This window comes from Bos indicus x Bos taurus, chromosome X, assembly GCF_003369695.1.
Source record: "Bos indicus x Bos taurus breed Angus x Brahman F1 hybrid chromosome X, Bos_hybrid_MaternalHap_v2.0, whole genome shotgun sequence".
NCBI lineage: Eukaryota > Metazoa > Chordata > Mammalia > Artiodactyla > Bovidae > Bos > Bos indicus x Bos taurus.
The window spans coordinates 11578375-11605678 of NC_040105.1; the positions used below are offsets into that span (position 1 = coordinate 11578375).

Genomic DNA, 27304 nt, shown 5'->3' on the forward strand with positions numbered 1-27304 from the left:
GATAGCACCTTATACTCTGCAACAGATGAAATAAGTAATCATTGTAATAATAGTAATGATAGCTTAAATATGGGCCAGATATATGTCTCATATATGTCTATGAAACCATTTACCACTCAATCATGCAAAGGAGGTGCTTCACTGTCCCCATTTCTCAGATTAGAAAACCAAGGCCCAGAGAAGCCTACCTAAGGGTCACTGGTATTTCAATCCAGCAGTTTGACTCCATAGGCCACTCTCTAAACCATAAAATGGCACTATTACATCTGATTATCTATCTGTTCACATTAGCATCATAACATACCAAAGCACATGAAGGTAGTGGTTGCAATACTGACCTGTCCACTGAGGCCTGCAATGTTTCAGAGATAAGATCACATAGCATTTAAGGGCTCACATTAGAACAGAATCAACGCTGGACTTCCATTCCAAGCCTCTTCCTTTCTATACCATAGAAAGTTCTTTCCTAGGTGTCCATCTAAAGAGTAGCAGTGCCTGGGAATCTTCTACAATGATGGAAATTTACTAGATCTGTGTCATCCAATATGGTCACCTTTAGCCACATGTGACTGCGGAACATTTAAAATGTGGCTGATGTGGATTTAATTTCAGCTAGTTCAAACTGAAATAGCTAGTGACTATCATATTGGACACACAGCTAGACAGACCATGAAAGGCCTATCACTGTCACCTTTTCCAATTACTTCTCAAACCAAATGCACTTCCAGGCTCTGTTTCCACGTTCATTTAACAGTTCACCAGTGCACTGCAAGCTCTATTGAAATAAAAGACCAAGGGATTTAAACAAGTGTGATCTCCATGATCTCACTGGGTATTTGCCTGGCAAAACCACCACAGCAGGCTCAGGTATAAACTGGAACATGTGATTCATGAAATGGAGTAGAGTCAAGGAAAATATTCCCTGAAGAAATGCCGTTGTACATTTCTTTGCATGTTGAGGATGTTGTTTGTTTACAAAGAACTGGAAAAAGTTTCAAGATAAGGCAAATATGAACTCCACTGACTGGGAGCCAATCGCCTGGCCTGCCTGAAATAATGGCACAAACTGTGGCCTTGAAGACACTGTTACCCCAAGTCCTTCCCCAGATGCCAACCACATAAGGTGTTTTCTCCTCTATGCTCTCACCATTTAATTTCCATAGCTTAGAAAACCGAGGCCAAGATGAAGGTGAACAATCTTACCAAATAATCACAGGCTTAACTGAGAGTAAATCCAAGAATAAAAACCTAAAATCCTGGCTTCTTACTTCTAAAGTTGAATTCTGGAAAGCACTGCTGCTGCTGCTGCTAAGTCGCTTCAGTCATGTCCAACTCTGTGCAACCCCATAGACAGCAACCCACTAGGCTCCCCCGTCCCTGGGATCCTCCAGGCAAGAACACTGGCGTGGGTTGCCATTTCCTTCTCCAATGCATGAAAGTGAAAAGTGAAAGTGAAGTCACTCATTTGTGTCCGACTCTCAGAGACCACATGGACTATAGCCCACCAGGCTCTTCCGTCCATGGGATTTTCCAGGCAAGACTACTGGAGAGGGGTGCCACTGCCTTCTCTGCGGAAAGCACTACTTTCCATTAAAGCAAACAGGACAATTTTTTCTGCAGTTTCTCTATTGCTATATGCTCCGCTGCTGAAAAATCTCTCTAGTTCAGAGAGCAAAGTAGTGCTGAACCAATAAGAGATGTAATGGTTGTCACTCTAGAAAGCGGTTTGTACACAGAATGCTTTATTAGCACTTAAAATCCAATTGCAGAAACCTACTTGAACGTTTACTTCAAGTTTGTGCAGAGAACAAAAGACTAGGGACCAAGATGCTTCTGTTGCAATCTTTTGACGGACGCATTTGGAAGAAGGTCGGTATTATTTCAAATTTGGTAAAAAAGGAGAATGACCATCTAAACTTGGGGGTGGGGGCACAGTTTGAAGGCAAAAGAAAAAACACAGAAGTAACCCAGTGAAAGAAATAGCTGGGGTATTTAGCTAAGGGAATTTAACCAGAATTCCCGCTTTCACCAGTGGAAAGATGGGTCACTGTTAACAAATGTTCACTTCGGGTTGTAAACGCCACTAAGATAATCATATACTTGACCCATATACTTCCTATACTTGACCCAGTTTTGGCTATTTCAAAATGACTCCACATATGGTTACTTGAAGAGGAAAACCTTAAATTTCCAGTTTAATCTAATTTGTTTCCAGACCTTGGCCTGAAGAAAACTCCATATGGGATGGGGGAAAAAAATCACTGCATCTATTTTATAATATCGGATTGAGGAAAATTCAGTAGAGTCGGCTCTCCACATCCTTCACTTCCACATCTGAGGATTCAACCACACTCAGATTGAAAATACTCAGAAAAAAATGATTCTAGAAAGTTTCAAAAAGCAAAACTTGAATTAGCTGCCCACGAGCCATTATTTACACAGCATTTCCACTATATTAGTTATTATAAGTAATCTGGAGACAATTTGAAAGTATATGGGAGGATCTGCTTAGGTTGTATGCAAATACTAGCCTTTTTATATAAGGGCCTTGAGAGTCTACAGATTTTTTTTTGTATCCCTGGGGCGTCCTTGAACAGTGTTCCATGGATATAAGGGACAGCTGTGTATATCTTACTTTCTTTTTATTCAGGTGAAAAGTATTAAATATTTAGAATAAAAAGCTTGCAGTGCTGAAAGACAATTTCATCACATCCCAGATGTTCCCCTTTTTGTCAGACCACTACACCTGATGTAGACGTAGGGTTCTGCCTCAGTATTGAAAGTAACTTTCAATTACATTTGAAATTGTACATGATTGAAAATCATGTGAAAAGTAGGTAAATTCCTCAATTTACACCAGCCAAAAAACGTGACTGGAAAGAAGAGGTGAGCCAGTCCCTGAATCTATTGTTCAAATGTTAATAAACACTTCGGCCATCTTCTTGTTCCATCTTATTTACAGTCTTCACTTAGGAACATTTTGCAAAGCAAGGGAATTTATATTCAAAATAAGTTAACACTATCAGCTACTTCAAAAACTTCCCTTTCTCCATCATAGATTTAGTAATGCATCAGCTACATGGATCTTTCAAGTTTTATATTTGTTATGTTAATATGGATTATGGGTTGCAAGCATTTCATTATTCTGAAAGAAAAATCAAATTATTTCAACATGTGAGATTTTTAAAAATCTGAAGGTTTACTTTTTATGTTTTCACCAATTTCTCTTTCTAAAATGACACTGCTTCCTTTTTTTCTAATATCTCTGCCCTCCTCTTCCATAGTAATAATACTTTTAGCTAGCTGCCCAGCTAAAGATTGCATTTCCTAGAATCACTTGCAGGCAGGTGTGATTATGCCATCAGGTTCTGGCCATTGGGATGTGAGGAGTGACATGTGCAACTTTCACAAAATGGCCTTTAAGAGAAGGGCCTGCCTAACCTTTTCTTTTCCCTATTAGCAGGAATGTGAAGGTGATGGCAGGAGCTGCAGCAGCTGTCTTGAACCATGAAATGGAAGCCAGGTCATGAGTAGGACAGAATAAGACAGAGTCCTGATCTCTGACTTTTGTTTTAGAGGAGAGTTACCATAATATTTTGGCATTTTTACATCAGAAGGGTGGAAAATTTTGGCAAACCAGTTATTATTAACATTTTGGGGAGAGTATATTATTGTAAACATATATCCAAGCTAATTAGCATGATGACAAAGTAATGAAATTATCTGTGTTTTGTTCTCTTAAGAAATAATTATTACAGAGCCCAGAAATAAACCCATATACTTATGGTCAATTAATCTATGACAAAGGAAGAAAGAATATACAATGGAGCAAAGACAATCTCTTCAGTAAGTGGTTCTGGGAAAAGTGAGTAGCTACACGTAAAAATGAAATGAGAACATTCTCTAATAGTATAGACAAAAATAAACTCAAAATAAAGACCTAAATGTTAGACTAGAAACCATAAAACTCCCAGAGGAAAACATAGGCAGAATACTCTTTGGCATAAATCGTAACAGTATCTTTTTGGTTCTGTCTCCTGAAACAAAGGAAATAAAAGCAAAAATAAACAAATAAGATCCAATGAAATTTAAAGGCTTTTGCACAGCAAAGGAAATCATTGACCAATAAAGGGGCAACTTACTGAACGGGAGAAAACATTTACAACTGACATGACCAATACAGGGTTAATATTCCAAAACATATAAACAGCTCACACAAGTTAACATTAAGAAAACAAACCTGATTAAAAAATGGACAGAAGACCTGAATAGACATGTCTCCAAAGAAGACATGCAGAGGGCCAACAGGCATATGAAAAGACAAAGATGTTCAATGTCACTAAGTATTAGGGAAATGCGAATCAAAATCAAAATCACAATGAGGTATCACCTCACACCTGTCAGAAAGAACACAAATAAATTTGGTGAGGATGTGGCGGAAAGTTTCTCAAAAATATAAAAACAGAACTACCATATGACCCAGCAATTCCACTTTTTTGATATATATCGAAAAAACACCCAGCATCATTTACAATTGCCAAGATATGGAAGCAACCTAAGTGTCCATCAATAGATGAATGCATGAAGATGTGGTGTATGTATGTACATACGTATATAAAATGCAATACTACTCAGCCATAAAAAAGGGTCAAATTTTGCCATTTACAACAACAACATGGATGGACTTGGAGGGTATCATGCTAAATAAGTCAGACAGAGAAGGACAAATACTGCGTATCATTTATATTTAGAATCTAAAGAACAGAACAAACTAGTGACTATAACAAAAAGGAAACAGACTCACAGATGTAGAGAACAAACTTGTGGTTACCAGTGGGGAGAGGGAAGCAGGGACGGGCAATATAGTGCAGGGGGATTAAGAGGTACAACCTATTATGTTTAAAATAAGCTATAAGGATGCAACAGCCAATATTTTATAGTAACTATAAATGGAGTATAACCAAAAATTGTGAATCAGTATATTATACATCTGTAACATCTAATCGGAGAAGGCAATGGCACCCCACTCCAGTACTCTTGCCTGGAAAATCCCATGGATGGAGGAGCTTGGTGGGCTGCTGTATGAGTGACTGAGCGACTTCACTTTCACTTTTCACTTTCATGCATTGGAGAAGGAAATGGCAACCCACTCCAGCGTTCTTGCCTGGAGAATCCCAGGGACGGGGGAGCCTGGTGGGCTGCCAACTATGGGGTCGCACAGAGTCGGACACGACTGAAGTGACTTAGCAGCTTAGCAGCAACTTATCTAATACTGTACATCATCTATACTACAATTAAAAAGTAATAATAACTACAAAAGTGTACATAAAAAGAATGGTTCTTCCAAGTCACCTGGCCCCTAATGGTGCTGAAGGATCTCCAGAGGGGATAAACAATTTACATTACTTTGCTGGGTCCCTAAGTGGCAGTCCTCAAGTTGACCACTCCCCTTACTCACTGGATCTGGCCCAGTCAACTGTGACCACTTCCCCAAAATCTAACCCACCTTCAGAAGTGTGTCACTGCTGAAACAGTTAAAACAAATGAGCCTCAGGTTTCCGTCTCCCTTTCCTGCACTGGCACAAGAAAACAAGTAGGAGACAGAGCATTCCCCACATCCCTCCACCTCCACCATCCACCACTAGTTCAAAACTCCCTGTGGTTATAAGCACCAACACCCGACAAACCAAGTTAACCATACTGTTAAATGATACCGACTGTACCACCTCCATCAAGAGGAGGTGAGGAATGCGAAGACAAAGCCAGAGTCGCATGGGTTCAAAACTGGCCTTGCCACTTCCTGGCTCTGTGACCTCATTGGTCACATCTGAGAAATGGAGAGAATTACACTGGTTGATGCACCTAAAGCACTTAGAGCACTGCCCACACACAGTCAGTACAGGTTTTGTATATGTATCACGTATGTATGCACACAGGTTCCATCACTGGGTCGGGAAGATCTCCCGGAGGAGGGCATGGCAACCCACCCACTCCAGTATTCTTTCCTTGAGAATCCCCATGGACAGAGGAGCACAGTGGGATACAGTCCAGGGATTGCAAAGAGTCGGACATGACCGAGTGACTAAGCACACACAGCACACATGTATCTACACGTATATGTACATGTACCACACATGTACTGATACATGTATCTAATAGATATGCATGTTATATATACACATGCATGTCTGTCACATAGATGTATGTTATATTTAACATATATATTCATTATACATGTGTGCTTAGTCACTCAGTTGTATCCGACTTTTTGTGACCCCATGGACCGTAGCCTGCCAGGTTCCTTTGTCCATGGGGATTTTCCAGGCATGCATACTAGAATGGGTTGCCATGCCCTCCTCCAGGGGATCTTCCCAACCCAGGGATCGAACCCCGGCCTCCCGCATTGCAGATGGATTCTTTACTATCTGAGCCACCAGGGAGTGGTCTATATGTATCGTGTATCTGTGTATCTCCATTTCTTGACTGATAGACATCTATATTGTGATTTCTTTGTAAACTAAGTAGACTCATAAAAACGAAGTGCCCTTCTGTCCCGAGTCCAAAACCTTGTCAGAGCTTAATCTCCTGCATTTGTAATATACCTAATAATTAAGTGCATCTGCCACTTACACATCCCCTAAAGGGCTTGAAATGGCCCAGCGGGGTTTTCAACTGCTGTGGCCCAACCTCAGGGTAGGAGGAGGCTGTGGATACAGAGGGGCAAGGCATCCAAGGCAGCCATCTCTAGACTTGCCTCACAAGACTCTGAACTATCATTTTATTTTCTCAGTGACCAAGGGCACTGATCTGAGCCGCCATCAGAGGGAAGAAAAAAAAAAAGATGCTGATACAGAAAGACAAACACACTCTGCCAAAGAAAGAGTTCTGGGACAGGCAGGAATGGACGAAGGAGATGCTCACAAGTGAAGCAATACTCTTTCCCACACTGCCTCCAAGGCTTGGAAGTGGATATTTACAAAAAAAAAAAAACAATAAAAAGAAAAATGACATGTTTATATCCCCCATGTGGATACAGAATGCAACTTCTGCATGGATGCATCTATATCCACTGTTACTCCCCACTTATCCAGGACTTGAAATGTTCTGGAAGCAAAACATTTGCAAAACAGTCAAGTACAAAGACTCTGAGTGGTCAACAGCTGTCACAAAGCCCACTCCACAAAGGAGACACGACGTTCCTGGGCACCCACTCCAGGCTATCGCCTGCAATACAATGCAGATTTCTGTGCTGTTTAAGCTAGTTTACAAAGAACATGTATTTGTTTATTTGTGTGTGTGTGTTTTAAGGGGTTTCCATCTTCAAAAAATAAATAAAATCAGGCAGCCAATTGGCTCTCATGGGACCTAACAGCAGAGGGGAGACAGCAATCAACTGGATTATTCCAATCTAGTGTCTTAGAGCCATGAGCGGAAAGTGGGCACATGGCCTCAACAATGGCAGCTGACTGTAGACACCCCGTATCTTGCCCAAGTACAATTCATCCCCGAGTCCCTCTGGTCCCTCAACACAATCAGTTAAGATTGTTTCACTCAGAGGAACATGGAAAGGACACATAGAAGCTATTTTGCAATATTCAAAAATTTTAGTGGTGGAAATTGAAAATATTTTTAGTGCTTGAGAGTGATAACCTCTGGCATTTCTCACAGCAACTTCTGTGACCAAGTCGTTCACTGAAATGCCAATGAAACGGCAGTATGGACATGAGCAAATTACTTGTGGAGATTTTTACAGCAATCACACAGTAGATATTTTTAAACCAAGTAAGCACAGCCTGCCATTTTAAGTACAAAGTCACCATGGCAACGATAACACAGACCCTGTCTTCTTTACCTCAAGATAAGTTTTCATAGGTAATAAAATTATAGAAATAATTAAATGACGCATTCAAGACTAAACTCTATAAGAGATTAAAATTCACCAGGCATTCAAACAACACCTTAATTAACGTTCAGTTTCCTGTGATGGTGTCGCTGGGCTTCTAAAGAAAGAAACATCATATGATGATGATGTCTCATTATGCCATTATAGTTACTGACATCACTGGTGGTTTATTTGGTGATACAATCTGTGGTTTTGATCAGTTTTCTGACCAACCATTTCTATTTTACCCCTAATTAAACTATCGACGAGGATTTGCTACATTCACAAAACGTCCTTTGGCGAAGGTCTGAGTCTCCCCAACTGAGTATGTTTTGGCTGGAGGTCCACCTGCAAAAGCCACAACATTCAGATATAATGAACTCTGGCATTTGTTCATATTGTCATTACAACAGCTAGTACTTGGCGAAAGAACAGAGATTTGTCCCCTAGCCGCAGAGCACACACACACATCATCAGATGAAAATGCTGTTTTGAGCACATTGCTATTGTTTTATTTTCATCTTATCATAATTTCTCTGCTCACAGGTACATCTCTCCCACCAGAATGCAGGCTCCTCCTCAAGGTCAAGGGCCCTCTTACTCACCACCATAGCTCTTGCATTTACAGTCACATTTGGGTGATGAAAGTGCACAGTGAAAACTGGGAAGCTGACTGGTCAAAGAAGCCAAGTCTCCCAGGATGCCTCTGATGAGATCAACAAAAAGCCACATCACAGCAAAGAACTACCATGGATGTTCAGAGCCTGTCCTTTCTTCCCAGGCTGAGTGGCAGCTGACTGTGACAATGACCAAATGGTAGCCCTTCTCTGTAACATTACAAACACACTTCTTCCTGGGGATGGAAGCATAGACATCTCCCAGTTACCTGGGCACATGAGTTACAGTGGGGCAAATCTCACCTTCATGGTCATGTCCTTTCTTAACTTCTCAACACCCTTGATTTACTTCTTTGGGGAAGCCCCCCAAACTTTCCTCAACTGGGGAAGGGTCAAGAGAAGCCAGACCTTTTATCACAGAGATTTCAAATAACAACAGTACACCAGTATGGTGGACAGTGCAAAGAAGGATCAGGCAAATGAACTGGAGGCAGGGGTGGATCCATGGTTGCCAATGGATCACAACTGGAAGGAGAGAGTTTTTTGATTGGGCCAATATGTGGCTCTAGGGTTTTTGTTGAATAACATTTTCAAGATAAAACACCTGCTTCCAAGCATCAGGGTAAGTGCTAAAACAAACAGGGTTCTGATGACTTGCTGTTTCATATTAGGATAAATTCTTAATGCTAGGAAACTAAGATAGGGGTTTCCCCAGTCTTCATTTCATCCTCAAAGAGCAATTTTATATTTATTTCACCTAAGGGGGCAACAGAGAATGAGATGGTTGGATGGCATCACTCAATGGACATGAGTTTGAGCAAGCTCCGGAAGATGGTGAAGGACAGGGAAGCCTGGCATGCTACAGACCATGGGGTCACATGACTAAGTCAGACATGACTTAGCAACTGAACAACAACAATGTTCAGGAATGCTAAGCAGGGTAAAATTACAAGACAGTAAGACTTTCCAACAACCTGTGAAATCATGTTGGATTTTTCTCCTGAAGATGTCAAAGGTGCACAGATTGCAAATTCACAGGAACACAGAGATATAAATACATTTAGGAATAACTCAGCTGTACGGACGTAAAACTTTGACACTTACCTGGAAATGGCCACACTTTTATCGATTTCAACTAAAAATATGGAGGACAAACATTCTTACAAATATCAGCTATCATTAATTTTCTGCACCAAAATTAAACCACTGAGAAGCATTCACTAAATTCAAGTGGAAAAAAAAAAAAAGACCAAACTTAAGAGCTTCCTACAATTCCTGCTTAACAATTGCCCAGACAGGTGTATCACATACCTAAAGAGAATACAACACCCAAATCCATGTTTAGCAACAGATAAACTGGGGGACGATTCTTTGCTTTGCCAGAAAAGCTGTTGAAGGGCAGAATTCTTAGGTTTTTAAATATCTATGAGGGAAACCCCAGGTTTAAAGTCAGAGTCCATTGAAGACACATCAGAATGAGGTTTCAGTTACATCTGCAAAGCTTCAGAGAAAAAAATGAATGGGCATTTCTTTTTTCTCATGGCAATTTCAGGCTGGGAAAGGCCCTTGGGAAGGAATATTTAGGCTACTACCTTCTTTTTAGCTTGCTGGGCAACTATGCTGGATTAGACTGAACTATATGAAAATACCATATTGTACGCCCCCAAATGGACAAATATTGTCTGTTTTACATGCCTCAACTTAGTATCTTCACCAAGGTTGGGAAAAAAATGGAGAAAATATGATACTTAACCCACCTACTATACTATTCATTAGCAGCTCTTAGGAGAAAATAAAAAGGTTAAACCTATTGCTTGAAACTAAATGGTGAATGAAAAAATAACTGCTTCACTACAATATTCTGTGCTCTCTTCTTTTGTTATAGGACTATTGGCGACTTTCCTAGATAGAGGCTGAAATAATAAATGAAATTTCTCAGGCAAAAAGAATTTTCTGAAGCTGATTATGATTCGGTTTTAGATCATACACACTATCATAGTTTGACTTTTTTTATCATAAAGAAGGTCTTGTGCAAGGTAAGAGTTCAATGGATTGCAACTGGATTCAACAAGCAGGTTCAGATCGGCACCAGTAACTAGTGGCAACCAGGACTAGGTTTGCCAGCAGCAGAGAGGGGCTTGTCCTGAAGGCTCCCATTCAGAAAGGCACCTTCTGAATTAACTCAGCAGCTTCTTCTACGCCTGGATCCCTTTATCTGGTGTCTAGAATCCCTTGCTCTATTTCAGGCCAAATTCTAAACCTTACCATGGGTTCTGTGGTTTAAAGGTTGGCAAAGATTGCCTTTCATGTGTTCAAAAGTTAAGTCTACAACTCAGTAACAACAACAAAAAAACAGAGAACTCAATCGAAAAATGGGCAGAAGACCTAAAGACATTTCTCCAAAGAACATATACAGATGCCCAAAAGCCACATGCAAAGATGCCCAACATCACTAGCTACTAGAGAAAAGCAAATCAAAACTACAATGAGGTCATCACCTCACACAAGTCAGAATGGCCATCATCACAAAGTCTACAAATAATAAGTGCCAGAGAGCATGTGGAGAAAAGGGAACCCTCCTGCACTACTGGTGGGAATATAAACTGGTACAGCCACTATGGAGAACAGTATGGAGGCTCCTCAAAAAAAAAAAAATACAAATGGAACTACCACATGATCCAGCAATCCCATTCCTGGGCATATATCTGGACAAAACTACAATTTAAAAAGGTGCATGCATCCCCATGTTCACGGCAGCACTATTCACAATAGTCAAGACATAGAAACGACCTCAAAGTCCAACAGATGCAATGGATAAATAAGATGTGGTGCATATACACAAAGGCATATACTTCCCTGGTGGCTCAGACGGTAAAACGTCTGTCTGCAATGTGGGAGACCCGGGTTCGAGCCCTGGGTTGGGAAGATCCCCTGGAGAAGGAAATGGCAATCCACTCCAGTACTATTGCCTGGAACATCCCATGGACAGAGGAGCCTGGTAGGCTACAGTCTATGGGGTTGCAAAGAGTCAGACACAACTGAGCGACTTCACTTTCACTCAGCCATAAAAGAGAACGAAATAATGCCATTTACACTAAGATGGATGCAACTAGAGGTTATCATACTGATTGAAGTAAGTCAGAAAGAGAAAGACAAATACCATAAGATATGTGGAATCTAAAGGCACAAATGAACTTAACCACAAAACAGAATCACAGACATAGAAAACAGACTGTGGTTGCCAAGAAGGTGAGGCGGGTGGGAGAGAGAAGGACTGGGAGTTTGGGATGAGAAGATGCAAGCTATTACATATATATATAGGATGGCTAAACAATAGTTCTACTATATAGCGCAGGGAACTATATTCAATATTGGGTGGTAAACCATAAATGAAAAGAAAACAAGAAGTATATATTTTGCATAACTGAACCACTTTGCTGTACAGCAGAAATTAACACCCACACACAAAGTTTAGTCTAAGTAGTGTTTCCCACCTTTGGCACTCTTGAGGTGAGAACCATAAGACTGTGTTTGGGGAAGGGTGGGCTCTGGGTTCATAGGACATTTAGCAGCAGCCCTGCCCTCTACCTACTGGATACCAGTAGCACCTTCCCCCTCACCCCAGCTAACAACCAAAAATGTCTCCAGACATTGCCAACCGTCCCCTGGGGGGTAAAAATCAATTCGAGTGGAAAATCAGTGGTTCGACAAACTCTCCTTCAAACAAAAAAGAACTCATGGTCACTTCTGATAGAACTGTGAGGCCACCGTTTCTCATGAGTCCTGGAAAGAAGTGCCTAACTTTGCCAACATCACCAACAAGCACGGGGGCCAAGAGCCTGCCCAGGTGGCTCGTCCCACCTCTTAAGCCTCCAACCAAGCAGAAGTTTCCAGTCAACAATCCATGCTGTGACATAGCTATTTTGGTCAGTTTTCTTTTTCTTTTAAATGATATCTCACTCATCGTTGTGTTAGGCTGAGGAAAACAGAAATTGAATCACAAAGCAGAAATACCACCATTTTTGTTCAAATCTCCAAGGGCAAAAATAAGATGATAAGAAGTAAAAAGAACTTAACTTTCATATCTAAACTTAGACTTCAGTTCTTAAATAACTGTTTGAGGTATAGTTGACTTACAATATTGTGCTAATTTCTGCTGTACATCAAGGTGATTCAATTATATACATATATACACATTCTTTTTTATAATATTCTTTTCCCTTATGGTTTCTTACAGGATACCAAATATAGTTCTGTGTGCCATAAAGTAGGACTCACTGTTTACTTTATATGTAGTAATTAGTATCTGCTAATCCCAAACTTCTAATTTATCCTTTCCTCACCCCTTTTCCCTTTTCGTAAGCACAAGTGTGTTTTCTATTAGACTTCCATTTTAAATGAGTTTCTACAATGAGCGACCACTCCAAGACAAAGACATGTAACAACAACAAAAAAAGTGAATTTTAAGAACAGATTCTGATGACAGGCCTTTCCAGGTTATTCAAATCTAAATATATGGAAGTCCATATGTTGGGGGGTGGGGGATGGTGTCCTGGGACAGCGGGAAATTGTCCAGCAGTCCAGTTCCGTTCTAGCCAGCAGCAGCATCACCATCATCAACAGTAAGGGGGTAATCGTGCTCTATTAAAAATTGCATTTCCAAAGATGTGTTCTAGGAGATGTTACATGTGTGATTTCTGTTCCCATCAAATAAATAAATAAAAGTCTGAGGCCACGTGGAGGACTAAGAATATTTCTGTGAAGTGATGGGTAACAGCCACACACGTAATCTCATTTGACAGCTGAACAAATCGCTTTCCAGAATAAATCAAGCTCACACTCCAGTCGGACGCTGGCCTCCTCTCAGTGGGGTGAGCAGTATATAAAAACATCCCAGGTAAAGTTTCCCATTAAACCGCTTTGGGAAACCAGGTAATGTTGAATCAACCAAGAAAAGGTCATTTTTATGAGTGACACAGCCAAACATGGAAGTAACACTCCCACACAAGAGGCGGGTTTCTACCGCTCTAGGGTTACCTTTGCCTGGAGAATCCCAGGGATGGGGGAGCCTGGTGGACTGCCATCTATGGGGTCGCACAGAGTCGGACACAACTGAAGCAACTTAGCAGTAGCAGCAGGGTTACCTTGGTTGCATGGCTGTGCACTCCGACTGAAGACTGGCTTCCTTTCTTTCTCTTTCCACAGACAGTTTGCATCCTGAATGTAATGATGCAGCAAATATGGCCATATTTTTCTTTTCAAAGAAATCCACATTTTTAACATACTGAGGATTATATTTTCTTATCTTATTAGAATATATCTAGGGTCGGTTGAAGTAAGAATACCTCACTTCACTTTTTATGACCAGGCTGGTAGGTGGTAACTCAAAATCGGCTTTCCCTACAGCCTGTGTATTAATCTGAACTTTTGGTACATTCAGCTGCAATTCGTTGCAGGTCTGTGGAAGGAAACCATGACATCTGTGGAATTAGTTTTGACTCCAATGGATTTACTTTCTCACTCTATAAGGGACCTTCACTAGTTTTTTAAAGGTGTGCAAAAACATTATTGGGGAATGAAAGAGAAGATCTGACTGTGTGAAAACATACATCATGGATATAAATAGAAGGTGCAGTACAGTGAACACAGTGACTATGGTGGAAATTATTCTATAAACTCACTGTAATCCCACTCAAAATCCTAGCAGGGACATTGGTGGAACATCAACGGCTGACTGCAAAAACAGCAAAAAGTGAAGTGTACATCTCAGACACTTTGAAAGAAGAATAAGAGGACAACACTTCTAGGAGATATCCTGGCTTACTTTAAATATATACTAATTACGACAGTGTAGTCTTAGCAGATGGATGGCAAAATAGACCAAGAGAACCAAACCGAGGCCAGAGATGTATGCACAGGTACAGCAGAGAAATGTAATGCATGAGATTATATAAAAATCAGTGGGGAAAGGAGGAAATATTAAGAATGTAGTGGTTTCTGTATAGGAAATGTAAAATATAGATTTCTACCTCATACTATACCCAAAAAACTAAAACCCTAATAGAATGAAGACTGAAAACTGAAAACCATACTTTTTATGAAAAACAATTGTTTTTTAAATTGAAGTGTAGTTGATTTACAAAGTTGTGTTAGTTTCAGTGATTCAGTTGTGTGTGTGTGTGTATGTGTGTGTACACTCTTTTTCAGATTCTCTTCCCTTTCAGTTTATTATAAAATACTGAGTATATTATAGTTCCCTGTGCTTTTCAATAGGTCCTTGAAAAGCACATTTTAAAAGAGAATATTGAAGAACATCTGCATGACCTCGGAGATAGGAACAATTTTAGAACAAGGCTAAAAGGCACAAATCATAGAAGAATAAAGGAAAAGACTGATAATTAGGGCTTTATTATAATAAAAAATGTTCAGCACAACACAAAATGTGCTCAAAGTTAAAAGATAAGCCACAAAAAGGACGATGATATTGACAATACATTTAACTAAGGGTTAGTATCCAGAATGTATAAAGAATTGCTACAAATCAATAGAACAAAATAAATATATAAATGAAAGAGAAAACCCAAATGGCCAATAACCTACCCCAAAGTTTCAACCTTTCTAGGGAAATTCAATATAAAAAAAAAACAATGAAATACTTCCTACCTATGAGATTCTTGAAAAAAAATGTAAAACAGTGAGAACACCAAATGCTGGAGAAGACTTGGAGAAACGAGAATGTTCTGATGCTCCTGGTGACGGTATAAATTGATACCATGACTTGGGGGACAGTGGTGACACTATACAGTTGAAAGGCAGCTCCATGTGATGACAAGGCGTTCATTCTGCAGATTCTGAAACCCAGGACCCGGAGGGGCATTACCTGGACAGACCCCTTCCCCATATTCTCTGCTTTAGCTCCTCTCTGAAGTACTTATATCACTGTATGTATTGTAAGCTGTCTTACAGGCTCCTCCTGGAGCCTAAGGCCTAATAATATTAACTCCTTTGACACCGCCCTGTTACCTCACCTTCAACTAATCTGAGAACCGAGCACAAGCTGATCACACACTGTGGGATGCCCCTCTCTCACCTAGCCTCTAAAAATGCCTTGCTGAAAGCCATCAGGGACTTTGGGTCTTGTGAGCACCAATGACCCAGATTCCTTGCTTGTCGCCAACAATAAATGCTGTACTTTTCCTTCACCACAACTTGGTATCAATAGATTGGCTTTACTGCATGCAGGCAAAGGGATTCAAGTTTGGTTTGGTAACAACTATACCATCACTTCAGTCAGTAAGATGACAAAATACCTCATTGAAGGAACGAAGGCAGCTTACTGGCTAAGTCCCAACACTGCAAGAAGAAAAGTTAATTTGGCAAAAACCATTTTACATCTAAGAATTTTCAGGAAGATAACCAGAAATCATCCCAGGCCTTCAATCTTTTTTCTAAACCTGCACATTGCTTGGAACACCCATTTGGCCATCAGTTCTCTAACTACTGTTAATTGAAACAATTCCTAAAATTCTATCTTCTTCAGGCAACTAATTGGGAGGAGGTCTTAACATCTGTTACATCCTTATACCCTGAAGCCAGAAAACATTCTTACAGATTGTATCCTGAATACACAACATTAACAACTTCCTCTTTATTCTCAAATCCTCCTGACATATTTTCCATTTCCAAGGTGGATAGTGGGGTTACCTTATCTTTATAATCCCTTCCACTGTATGCATGTTTTTCAGTTACCCATCTCATCTCCCACCAATTATTTTCAAAGTCCTTCATACACCTGCTATGTCAATGTTTTCTACTTAAAACAGAGGGTAGGAACCAGTGGCTGATGCACCCCTTAGCATAGCTCTACACATAAAGGCATTTAATAAATGCTTTTTACCATAATGATTTAGAAGCAGGTCTACTTCCAGACAGAAAATATTACTGAGTTTTAACATAATGTTATTCATGTTGATCAAAAGCTTCCAGACCTAAGAGTTCATCCTGTGTAATTCCATTTATATAAAGTGCACAAACCGGCCAAACTATGTTGGCAGAAATTAGGAATGATTACCCTTGGTCAGGGCTGCCTAAAAGGGAGCTTGCAGGGGATTTCTGAGCAGCTGGTAATATTCTGCTTCTTAATCTACATACTGGTTAAGTTTGCAAAAATTTATCGAGCTGTATGCTTAATATCTGCCCACTTTTTACATGTATGTTATACTTCAATATCAAATTTTAAAGTGATTGTATAATATTTGCGCCTCCCGCAAAACATCTAAAAATACCTATGACAAACTATCATTATATAATAGAGTTCAAAACAGTTTTTGGTAATCCAGGACAGTGGCTTTGCAACATGACAGTAATTCATGGAATAAAAATTCATCTCTTTAATGTTCTGAATTCTGCTTTACTTAATCATGATTATTGTCAGAATATGCCACAGGAGAAAACTAAAAGGAAAATACAAAATAGAGGGCTGCATCAAATAAGGTCATCCTAAGGGTGTGAGTTCCTTTGTTAATTACATCTCCATTCTTTGCTCCTTGTGTGAAGGAACAGATGCCTGAATTGAAGCTGCCATTTGAAAATTCTCCATTTAAACAATCTTTTCAGTGAGTCGTGAAACACTGCAGTCCTAAACCTAAAAGGGTGACCTGATACACAAACAAAATGGCAGATTTTACAGGCTCCTTCTGACTTTCACTTCCAAGGTTCCTGCTCTTTTTACACTGGAACTGTTTTGCAAGTGTGCTCAGATCTCTTGGAGAACACCAATTTAAGCTCTCCATCGGAGGGAAGAAGTGAGGGATGGGGAGTGGGCAGGGAGATCAATGGCTGTTCAAAAAGGATCTCTGTGATCAGGAAGGGAGAATCAGTCCCCTCTCTTACAACTTCTGCATTTCTCAAACCCATGGGGAAAATGTAATGAAGTCATTACTACAGACCCTAAGGATGAAACAGTGTTCAGGAGGTTGCCTTTAAGGCTTAATCTGGGTATATTTGATTACAGCTAAGGGGATGAATTCTAAATTTGGAAAGGCCATCAAGGTAATTAAGGATGTTAAGAAAGGGGACTAGATCCTTGAGGTCTCTCTACTTAATGAAGAGAACAAAGGACGATGAAAACAACTTTGGTAAGCAGAATGAACTTTATATAGATTCAGTTCTTTCAGAGATACAGCATCCTGAAGATCAGAACAATTTACCAAGGAAAGCCAGACACTCGAGGTTTGCTCTCACTGTTGAGATGGTTTAGGTACCATTTTACTTGAAACGAAAATTGAATTACGTGGTGTGCAAGGCTCCCCGCTATATCTCCAGGTTCTCTGATGACGCTGAAAAAAGGTTTAAAACTTTCTTTAGCTAGAAAAGTCAAGTATCCCTTTTGGAAGGATAACAGTTTTAACCAGAGATTTTGCGATCCTGTAGGTGTGCTCAACCAAGTCTCCAATCATGCCATTATTCAGATTTTATAATATTTGGGAAACACAAAAGGCTTTCAATCCCTCTTACTCAAAAGCAGTGGTTCTCAACATGGGATTATTTTGTCTCCCAATAGTTCTTACTTGGCAATTTCTGGAGACATTTTTGGTTGTCACAAGTACGGTAATGTTACTGGCATATAGAAGCCAGGGTTGCTGCTAAACAACCCACAGTGCGCAGAATGGTCTCCACACAACAAAGAATCATCCAGCCCCAAATGTCAGAAAGTGCTGAGCTTGAGAAACCCTGATCTAAAAGTACACTTGAAAGGGAAGGAAAGACTTCTTTTGTTTCAGTGTCTGTCTCCAGTTGCTCTGAAGAGGAAAGCAGAATTCAACAGTCCTACAGAAAATGAATACACAAGCAGATACTAAGCAATAACTCTAATGCAAGATCATTTACAACAGATCTTGGCAAACCAAGTTCAAATACCCGAGTTATAGAGCCATTAAGAGTAAATTTCAAAAGATCAGGTTTAATACTTTTTCCTTTGGCAGATTCTGTTTCTAACCAAGTAAGCAACTTCTATGCTTAGCTGCTGAGCTGTGTCTGACTCTTCTCGATCCAACAGACTATAGACCACCAGGCTCCTCTGTCCATGGGATTCTCCAGGCAAGAATACTGGAGCGGGTTGCCATGCCCTCCTCCCAGGGATCTTTCCAACCCAGGTTTGATCCTTCCTCATTGCAGGCAGATTCTTTACCGTCTGAGCCATCAGGGAAGCAACTTCTACCTCTAGACATTAAAATTCTATTTTCTGATTACTAGAAAATGTACTCCTTTTTAATTAAGTGATCAGCTCATCTATCAGATGTAGTTATCAGATGTAAGCATCAACCTACTAAAATAAATTTTAAAATAAATGCCCAAGATTGATCAAGAAAAATAAACAGATACTTAAATTACCTACATTACTAGGAATGAATGTGGGAACATCACTACAGATCTTATAGACAACAGGATTAGATATATAATACAAAAATATTATGAACGAATTTAAGTCAATAATGTTAATAATTTAGATAAGATGAAAAAGTCCTTGAAAAACACAGCTTATCAAACCTGAAACAAAGAGAAACAGGAAGTCTGAATAGTACTCTCTGTTAAAGAAACATAATTCATAATTTAAAACATTTCCACAAGGAGAACTCAAGACCCAAATAGCTTCACTGGTGAATTCTTTCAAATATTTAAGGAAGAAATAATGACACTTTCAAAATAATCAAATGCATAAATAGACAAGAACTGGGTTTCATTTTGATGCCTAACCCCTCTGGAGTCACACCAAAGAGACCCTTTCCTTCCCCCAAAAGGCTCACACTTCCTTCCTTCTCCGCTTTATCTTTCAAAAGGGAGGAGGCAACAGACAAGACCAAAAATATTCTTGCAAGATTCAGCTATGTGTGTCCATGTGTGATCACTTAAAGCAGGTTACTTTATGTACACACTTTATGTACAAGATGTCCCCGCCCCCCGCCACCACTGATTCCTGTCATCCTGCTCATCCTTCAAGACTCAGATCGAGGAAGACCACCTCCCCAGGAAATCCCCCTAAGAAATAGCACTCCACCCTTTTTTCTCCGAGACAGAAGAAATTATTCAACAGGACCTTGTACTTCTATTATAACTATTTATCTGCATCTCTGAAATAACAGTGGTGATCTGAGGACAGCACTGGGTCTTGTTTATTTTTGCTTCAAGATTTAGCACAGTACCTGGCTCATCTGAACAGGACTCTGTGAATGCTTGTTGAGTGAGCAGCTGTCTTAATATTCCCTGAAAGCCTTCACGGTGATGGCCACGTAACCGGAACTCAAACACTTAGAAAGGGGCACATACCTGTTGCATGGCACGGCAATAGGTGTTCATTTAACCCAGTTACACAAGTGGAGAGTGGAAGCTCAAGACCATTGTTACCTTTTAATCCTCAGGGCAATAATGAATTACACTGAAACAAACTGTTTCACTCCAAAAATTTTGTGCACTTCAAAAATCTGACAAGAAGGAAGTACTTTTCACCAGAGAGGAAAATATTTTATAACATCAAAAGAAAAGGCTAAAGGCAAAAAAAAAAGTAATGAAATAAAATTCACACTGTTCTTTAAATTGTTTTTGTGTCTGTATATGCCTGTAGCAATCAATTTACTTCGAAAGTGACTTCAAGCCCTGAAATTCTGTTATTCTGGGCTAATCTGTGCTCAATGTATTAATGTTATTAAAGAATAATAATTAATGTCATTTGCACTAGTTAATTTGTTCTAGTTTATCACAGTTTGTCATATATAATTTTATATGCCTTGAAATCTATACTTTTATAATGCAGACAGGCCTTAATAAAATCGATTTTATATGATAAAACCCTTATCCTTTTAACAAATACTTGTGGAGTACCTATGTCAATTATTTGAGTGAACATTGGGATAAAACAATGAGTAAAGCAATCTTTGTTCTTGAAAAATTTGACATTTGAACAGAAAAGACATAAACACTAACAACCCAGCTAATGGGAACCAGAAAAATCATGTTAAAATGTTAAATGGATAATATTGGCTTAAAGATATAGTAGGAGTCCTCTTACCAATGTTCACCTAGTGGATCCACCCAATTACCCAATATTCTCTATTCTTTTTGTAAATAATACTGGGCATTGCCCACAGAACTTGGTTTCTAGGCTACTCTCCAAGACATCTATGTATATACTGCTTCTCCCACCAGTTGAATTGTGTACCTCAGAAGTCTATCATATTCTCAAGTCTGTTTATGCCAGCTGTACTTGTTACTAGAATTATGACATTTAATTAGGTGTTACACAAGCTAATAAAATGAGCTCCAAAAATAGTTTTTTATTTCTTTGAAAACCAAGTTGATTGGCTTTGAAAAGCCTTAAGAGATGAGTCACTTCGAAAAACAGTTGCCAGAGTAAGTAGGGGCGAGAAAATTTTAAAGGTTTAAGAGGAGTGGGATTGTTGATCTACAAGGAATCTGCACACAGGTTGGTTCTCACTCTACTTTAAAAGGATCAAACTGGAAATCAAAAGCCATTGAATTCTGGCTGTGTATTACACGGAAGTCTTCAAGAATTTCAATCAGGGTTCACACTCAAAGACCTTGACTTTGCAACAAAATACTGGTGAATTCATATTTAAAGTTAAACAAAATGTGTAAGATGGTTACTGACAGTGATTCACCCCTTTGGCATTTTCAATAAACCATCAACTACTTGACCCCGGATGCAGCCAATAAGGATGTCCTCTAAGAACCCCTTGGAAGGATCAAGTGGTTTGGGCTAGAGGTTTTGCTAGAGCAAAAAGATACTCAATAATTAATTACTTCCTGTTTGTCACAAACCACACTCTGTGCTATTGGACTAGAGCTTTATGCAAAATTTCCCCAAGACTTGAAGGGTACTCTCTCCCAGACCCGAGGGTGGGCTGTTCCTAGGTCTTTAGACTCAGACAGAGGGAAGCGAACCATCCTGGGACTATTTCCTGCCCAGCTGATCTTCAGGGTAGCATTCTTCGTCTCCACCTGTATCTGAATTCCTGAGCAAACTGCCAGAAGCAAACGTTATATGTGTGGGTCCTCGGCATGCATGCTTCCTTCTGACTCTGGCCTCTGAAGGTGGCCTGGGCCCTGCATGTAGAATCAAGAAAGGCTCTCTGATGAGGCCAGCTCTAAAGATAAGAGGGCAGGAGAAGCTAAAGCTGGAGGCCCTCAAGTGGGTGAACACTACGGCTTCCTCCGCTAGTGTCTTTCGGGGATGGCTGGGTGTCCTGTTGGCGGGCACATCAAGATCCTGGCATTCAATGCAACGACCAATGATGCCTGTGATGCCGGCTTCAAGGAAGCATGTGGTGTTTAAACAATTAGGAAGCTGTTCTGTCACGTTTGTCAAGCCTAACGTGACCCTCTTATTTCTTTTTTCTAACTTACATCCTTTGAGAGGGCAGTTTTGGGGAGAATGGATACATGTATATGTATACCTGAGTCCCTTTGCTGGCCACCTGAAACTATCACAATACTGTTAATTAGCTATGAAAGTGAAAGTGAAGTCGCTCAGGCGTGTCTGACTCTTTGAGACCCCGTGGACTGTAGGCCACCAGGCTCCTCCATCCATGGGATTTCCCAGGCAAGAATACTGGAGTGGGTTGCCATTTCCTTCTTCAGGGGATCTTCCCGACCCAGGGATCGAACCCAGGTCTCCCGCATTGCAGGCAGACGCTTTAACCTCTGAGCCACCAGGGAAGCCCTAACTGGCTATATTCCAACATAAAACAAGAAGTTTTAAAAACAGAAAAACAAGAAAGTACATCCTTTTAGATCTGTAAGGGCCCGAAGAAATGATTTTATCAAATCCTTTTACTGTATAGTAAACTGAACTTAAGAAATGAAAATGATTTACCCAAGCTCACATGGCAAGTTCGTGGAATTCCTGAGGCAGGCATCCCAGCCTCAGACTTGCTCTGCTTTCTCTATTTGCTTGCCTTGGGGACTACCAGCTCCAGTACCACCAAGAGCTTGCTAGAAACACAGAAACTCAGACCCCACCCAGACCCAGAGAATCATAATCAGCATTTTGAACAAGATCACCAGATGACTTGCCTGCACATTAAAGAACAGCTCTCAACCCATGTTTTTAATGCTGTTTAGTGAAATGATTGACTGTGTTTAAATTCATAATCCTCATAAAAACTTCCTTATCACAAAAACAGATCTAAACAACTACTTCGTTGTTTTGCTATATCTGATCATTTCACATATAATTTTCATTTAAAATTACAAGCAACTAATGAAACAAAAGTGGCACTTCTCAGATGTGTGCATGCTAAGTCACGTCAGTTGTGTCTGACTCTTTGCAACCCCATGGACTGTAACCCACCAGTCTCCTCAGTCCATGGGATTCTCCAGGCAAGAATACTGGAGTGAGTTGCCATTTTCTCCTCCCGGGGATCTTCCCGACACAGGGATCGAACCCGCGTCTACTGCATTGCAGACAGATTCTTTATCACTAGCGCCACCTGGGAGGCCCTCTCTCTGGATACATGATCCATATTCACTCTGGGTGGATAGTCCACAAAAGCCTCATAAGAGATTATTGCAGGGAGTCCATTTAGTTGCCATGTCTTAGGGTCTATAAAGTAACAGGTTCAAAACTCTATTAGGCAACCTGAGTTGCTATCAGAGAAAACCAGAGTTACACTGAATGAGAGAGTGAGATGAGAGGAAAAGAGAGAGAGTGAGCATACACATGCACAATGGCCAAATGTGGAACTCTTCAGCCAGTGAAATACTTTCAACTGCCTCATTTAGGTGGTGTACTACATACAAACAGTACATCATGACATCTTCCCATTGTGCAAAAGAATCCAAGGTACTGAAGAGTCAAACACACGTCAAACATCAATTGGCTCAATGCATTTACATGAAATGTCCAGAACAGGCAAATCTATAGAGACAGAAAGTAAATCAGTGTTTGCTAGGAGTCTGAGGAGGTACTTCTAATGAGTACAGGGTTTCTTTTTGGGGTGATGACAATGTTAGCTAGTGGTGGTGGTTGTACAACTTTGAATATACTAAAACTCACTGATTTTGTGCACTTAAATGTGTGCATTACATGGTATGTGAATTCTATCAACAAAGCCATTAAAAAAGTCAACTGGCTCAACAATTTTTGAAAAGCATGCTTTCTTTTAAGATGCACTGAAAGATAAAGCTGTACACACATTGCTCATTATTTTCTTTGTCAACGTAAAGATTTTAAATACCTTAAAATTTGAGTCCAGAGGAACTTTTATTTTCACAAACCTCACCCAGTTTACCAGTAAATGAACTGATACCACATTAAGGAAGTGACTTATATAAGAATCAAAGTTCCAGCCAATGGACAAATGGTCAGAGTTTTCCCAGCATTAAATCACTTCAATTAAAACATTCATTGGGGTACGTTCAGTAATTAAATACATCTGGAAAAATAAAACCAGTTCACGGCCTTGTGGTGTATTTACCAAGAATCTACCAAAGGAAATCAGTATGTTTCCTTTCTGGCCTGAGGGGGACTTTTTTTTTTCTTTTTTAATGTAAAAGCTAAAAACTAAAACCAAGGAAACTGCCAGAACCAGTGAGGTATGCACAAATTAACATAAATTGGCAATTGAAGTGTAGAAGCAACAATTGTCCAAGACACAAAGTACTTCCTTGAGAACAGGCCTCTGGTTTGGGCTTTTGCTTCATGAGAATCTGGGGAACTTCCACACCTACCTAAAAATAAAGCCCGCCCCCAATTAGGCCCTGGGCACCGTGAAAGCCATTCCCAAGAAGGTCCCCAAGTGGTAATTCGACGCTCAATTTCTAACCGGAACAAATCCGAATGCCTAGGATCAAAAACAAAAACAAACAAACAAAAAAAAACAGAAATAACTTTATTTCAGGAAAATTAGTTAATGCCTTCCTCAAGCTGGCACTTTTGTGCAACTTCAACGTCTTTGAGCCAAGCATTGCTGAAATATTGATAGTCACAGGACATGACTAGTTGGAACCTTTGATACTGGGAAACATTGAGGACAGGAGAAGGGGACGACAGAGGATGAGATGGGTGGATGGCATCACCCACTCAGTGAACATGAGTTTGAGCCAACTCTTGCAGATGGTGAATTGGTATAGGGAAGCCTGGTGTGCTGCAGTCCATGGGGTCACAAAGAGTTGGACACGACTGAGCAACTGAACAACAAGTAGGAACATGAGATACAGGTCATGCAATTCTGCCCTTTTGTAGAAGGATCTTATCCTAGCTCACCCCTAACTTTTTGGCAAGAAATTGTCCTGGTGGATTCACGGACCTTATTTTCTTTCAGATTTTGATCACCTAGTAAATTTATAAAATAAACCAAAAAATGAAAAAGAAAAAAAAAAAAGGTTTAACTCTAAAATTCTTTGAGCTTCCTTTTAAACGCAAAATCATGTGCCCTCCTTACAAACCCTCACCAAACGTTTGCTCGGTACAAAATTACCACCCACGCCATCAACAGCACAGGGACTGCAGGATGGGGTAGGGGGCGGGGGCTGGGGCCCGGTAGGGAATGCCCAAGGTCTCCCCAGGGGCTGCAATGGTTAAATTCACTGACTCCCTCATTGGAATGCGGATTCCGAGGGGCTCCTTGTGACAGTCTTTGTGGCTTTTGCGGCTGGAGCCTATCAGCCACGAGAGAAGGATAACAGAGCAGGCAGGGGAAACCCTTTCCCAGACACATTTTTCGGGGGTGCAGCGGAACGAGGTTGATTTCCACCGCACTCTTTAACGAGTTTTCCTAGAGACACAGCGTCCCCGTATAAAACATGTTGCAGGATTTCGGGGGTGTCCCCGTGTAAAACATGTTGCAGGATTTCGGAGGTGTCAGGAGGTGACAGACACAATCTTACAGCCTCCTGCTCTCCGCCCCGGGCCAGGTGGGAGATTTTGTAATCTCCAGAGCTCGGCTTTTTTTCACCCCGACTAGTCGATTCCCCAACTGCCTCGGACCCCGCGGGGCACATAGGCTCCACCTGCGCCCCAGGTTCGCCTTCTGATAGTGGAAACGGGGGACAAAGAGCCTCGCCCTCTGTCCCGTCCTGTCCCTCTTCCCTTCCACCTTCTTGGTTTCAAGGCTCACGGTTCCCAAACGAGCTCACGGAAGACCCCAGGCTTGGGGAACTGGGCGTTGATTTCAGGTGGGCTTAAGGCGAACAAGACCCCGGCAGGGTGGGACCGGATCAGACTCGCAGCCGGGAGATCGGGGGACTGGAGAGCGTCCCGGGGAAAGGACCAGGAGCAACTGTCTCTTACCCCCTGAAAATCACAGCAGGAGCCCGCAGCCCGGGACGCTCCGTCCGCCCCCTCGGCTCCCCTCTGGAGGGTCCCGCCCGTCCCCTCCGGCGAGTCACACGCCCGGTAGGGGGGCCGCAGTCGGAGTGGGGACGCCCCCGGGATGGGGCGGGGACACGCACCTGGGCGTTCGGGACACCTGCGCCGCGCCCCTCCCACCTGCAGCCTCCCCAAAACCGGCCCGGGTCGGGGAGGTGCCCCCAGGAGGCCCCACCTGAGCGGGGGCGGGGGCGCGAGGCTGTGGCCGGGGCGAGGGGCCAGCGCGTCGGCTTACCCATGGCTGGAGACGGGCGGGAGGCGCGGGCTGCGGGCGCTCGGGCTCCCGGGGGACGGACACAGCCGGCAGCACAAGTTTGCAGGTCCGGCGGGCACGTGCGCGGGCGGGCGGGCGGCGTTGGGCTGCGGGGCTGGCGGCTGGTGATCACTCCCGGCCGGGGTGGGAGCGCGGCGCGGCTCCGCCTGCACTGGGGGCCGGCCGCGCCGAGAGGGGGCCCTGACGTCAGCGCCGGGGGCTTTGTGCGCCCGCAGCCGGGGCCCCAACCGGGCAGCGCGCGCGCCGGGGTGGCGGCGAAGCGCGCAGCTTCCTCTGGGACCCCCCGGGCGAGCTCCGAGGGGCGAGGAAACCGGAAAAGCCAGAGCGGGGGATGGGGACCGAGGGGAGCGGGCTTAGAGGATCTCGGAGGCGCAGATCTGCGTCCCAGAAGAGAACTCTTCCAGCCGGAGGGGGCCTTGGCAGTCCTGGCCGTCACCCATTGTGCAGATAAAGAAACTGAGGCCCCAGAGGCTGACTCGAGGACCGCCCCCAGGTGCGCCCCGGTGTTTGGCGGCCTCGCCCCAGCCCAGAGTCCTGGAACCTTTGGCTCACGTGGGGGCGGCGGGAGCTAGTTCGTTCCGTGGGTCTCCACCCAGATTGCACATTAGAATCACCTGGTGAGCTTTTGAAACTCAGTTTCTTCTGGGCCTCAGCGGGTGGGACCAAGGCCTCCAAGCCTCAAAATCTCCCCAGCTGGTTCCAATGTGCGGCCAAGGTTGCCACACTGACTTACTTGTGGAAAACAAATGACTTAGAAGGGCACAGATGGCACTCTCCCATCTGAGTGGTGACTGATTTGGGGGTTTCCATAAGCCACCCGATCCCTGGAAGCCCACCCTGGAAGGCTCCAGAAGGCTTTGCCCACCCTCCCCAGACACGGCCTCTCCCAGTGCTCAGTCCTCCTGCTTGAGCTTGTAAGGGAATTAATGGTTTAACAGTGTCCAGATCTTAAATTCCTTCTGTCTCCTTAAGAGAAGAACTCTCCTGTCTGCAAAGGTATTAGCAACGCTCTGAGATCCCTGCAGTTTCCCCCTGGCTAATGCTTTGTGAGACATTTCTGAGCCTAACATTGCCCCCGATAGTTTATGTTGTGTTTCTTCATTGTTTTGAAAATACATCGTGTTACTTGAACAGAGGGTTACATAAAC

The 27304-nt window shown here is 41.9% G+C and overlaps 1 protein-coding gene across 2 annotated transcripts in view; it reads right to left on the reverse strand.

The window, feature by feature from the left end:
* The window catches only part of GPM6B (glycoprotein M6B), a 161616-nt gene extending 134898 nt beyond the window's left edge, over positions 1–26718 (reverse strand). Inside the window, exon 1 of one of the 2 annotated variants that reach the window (XM_027533083.1) lies at positions 26118–26718. In XM_027533083.1, the coding sequence (XP_027388884.1) occupies positions 26118–26121 (4 nt within the window). In that variant the 5' untranslated portion in view covers positions 26122–26718. The remainder of the gene's footprint in view (positions 1–26117) is intronic. The other variant, XM_027533087.1, reaches the window with a different exon arrangement.
* Between the last annotated feature and the right edge of the window lie 586 nt (positions 26719–27304).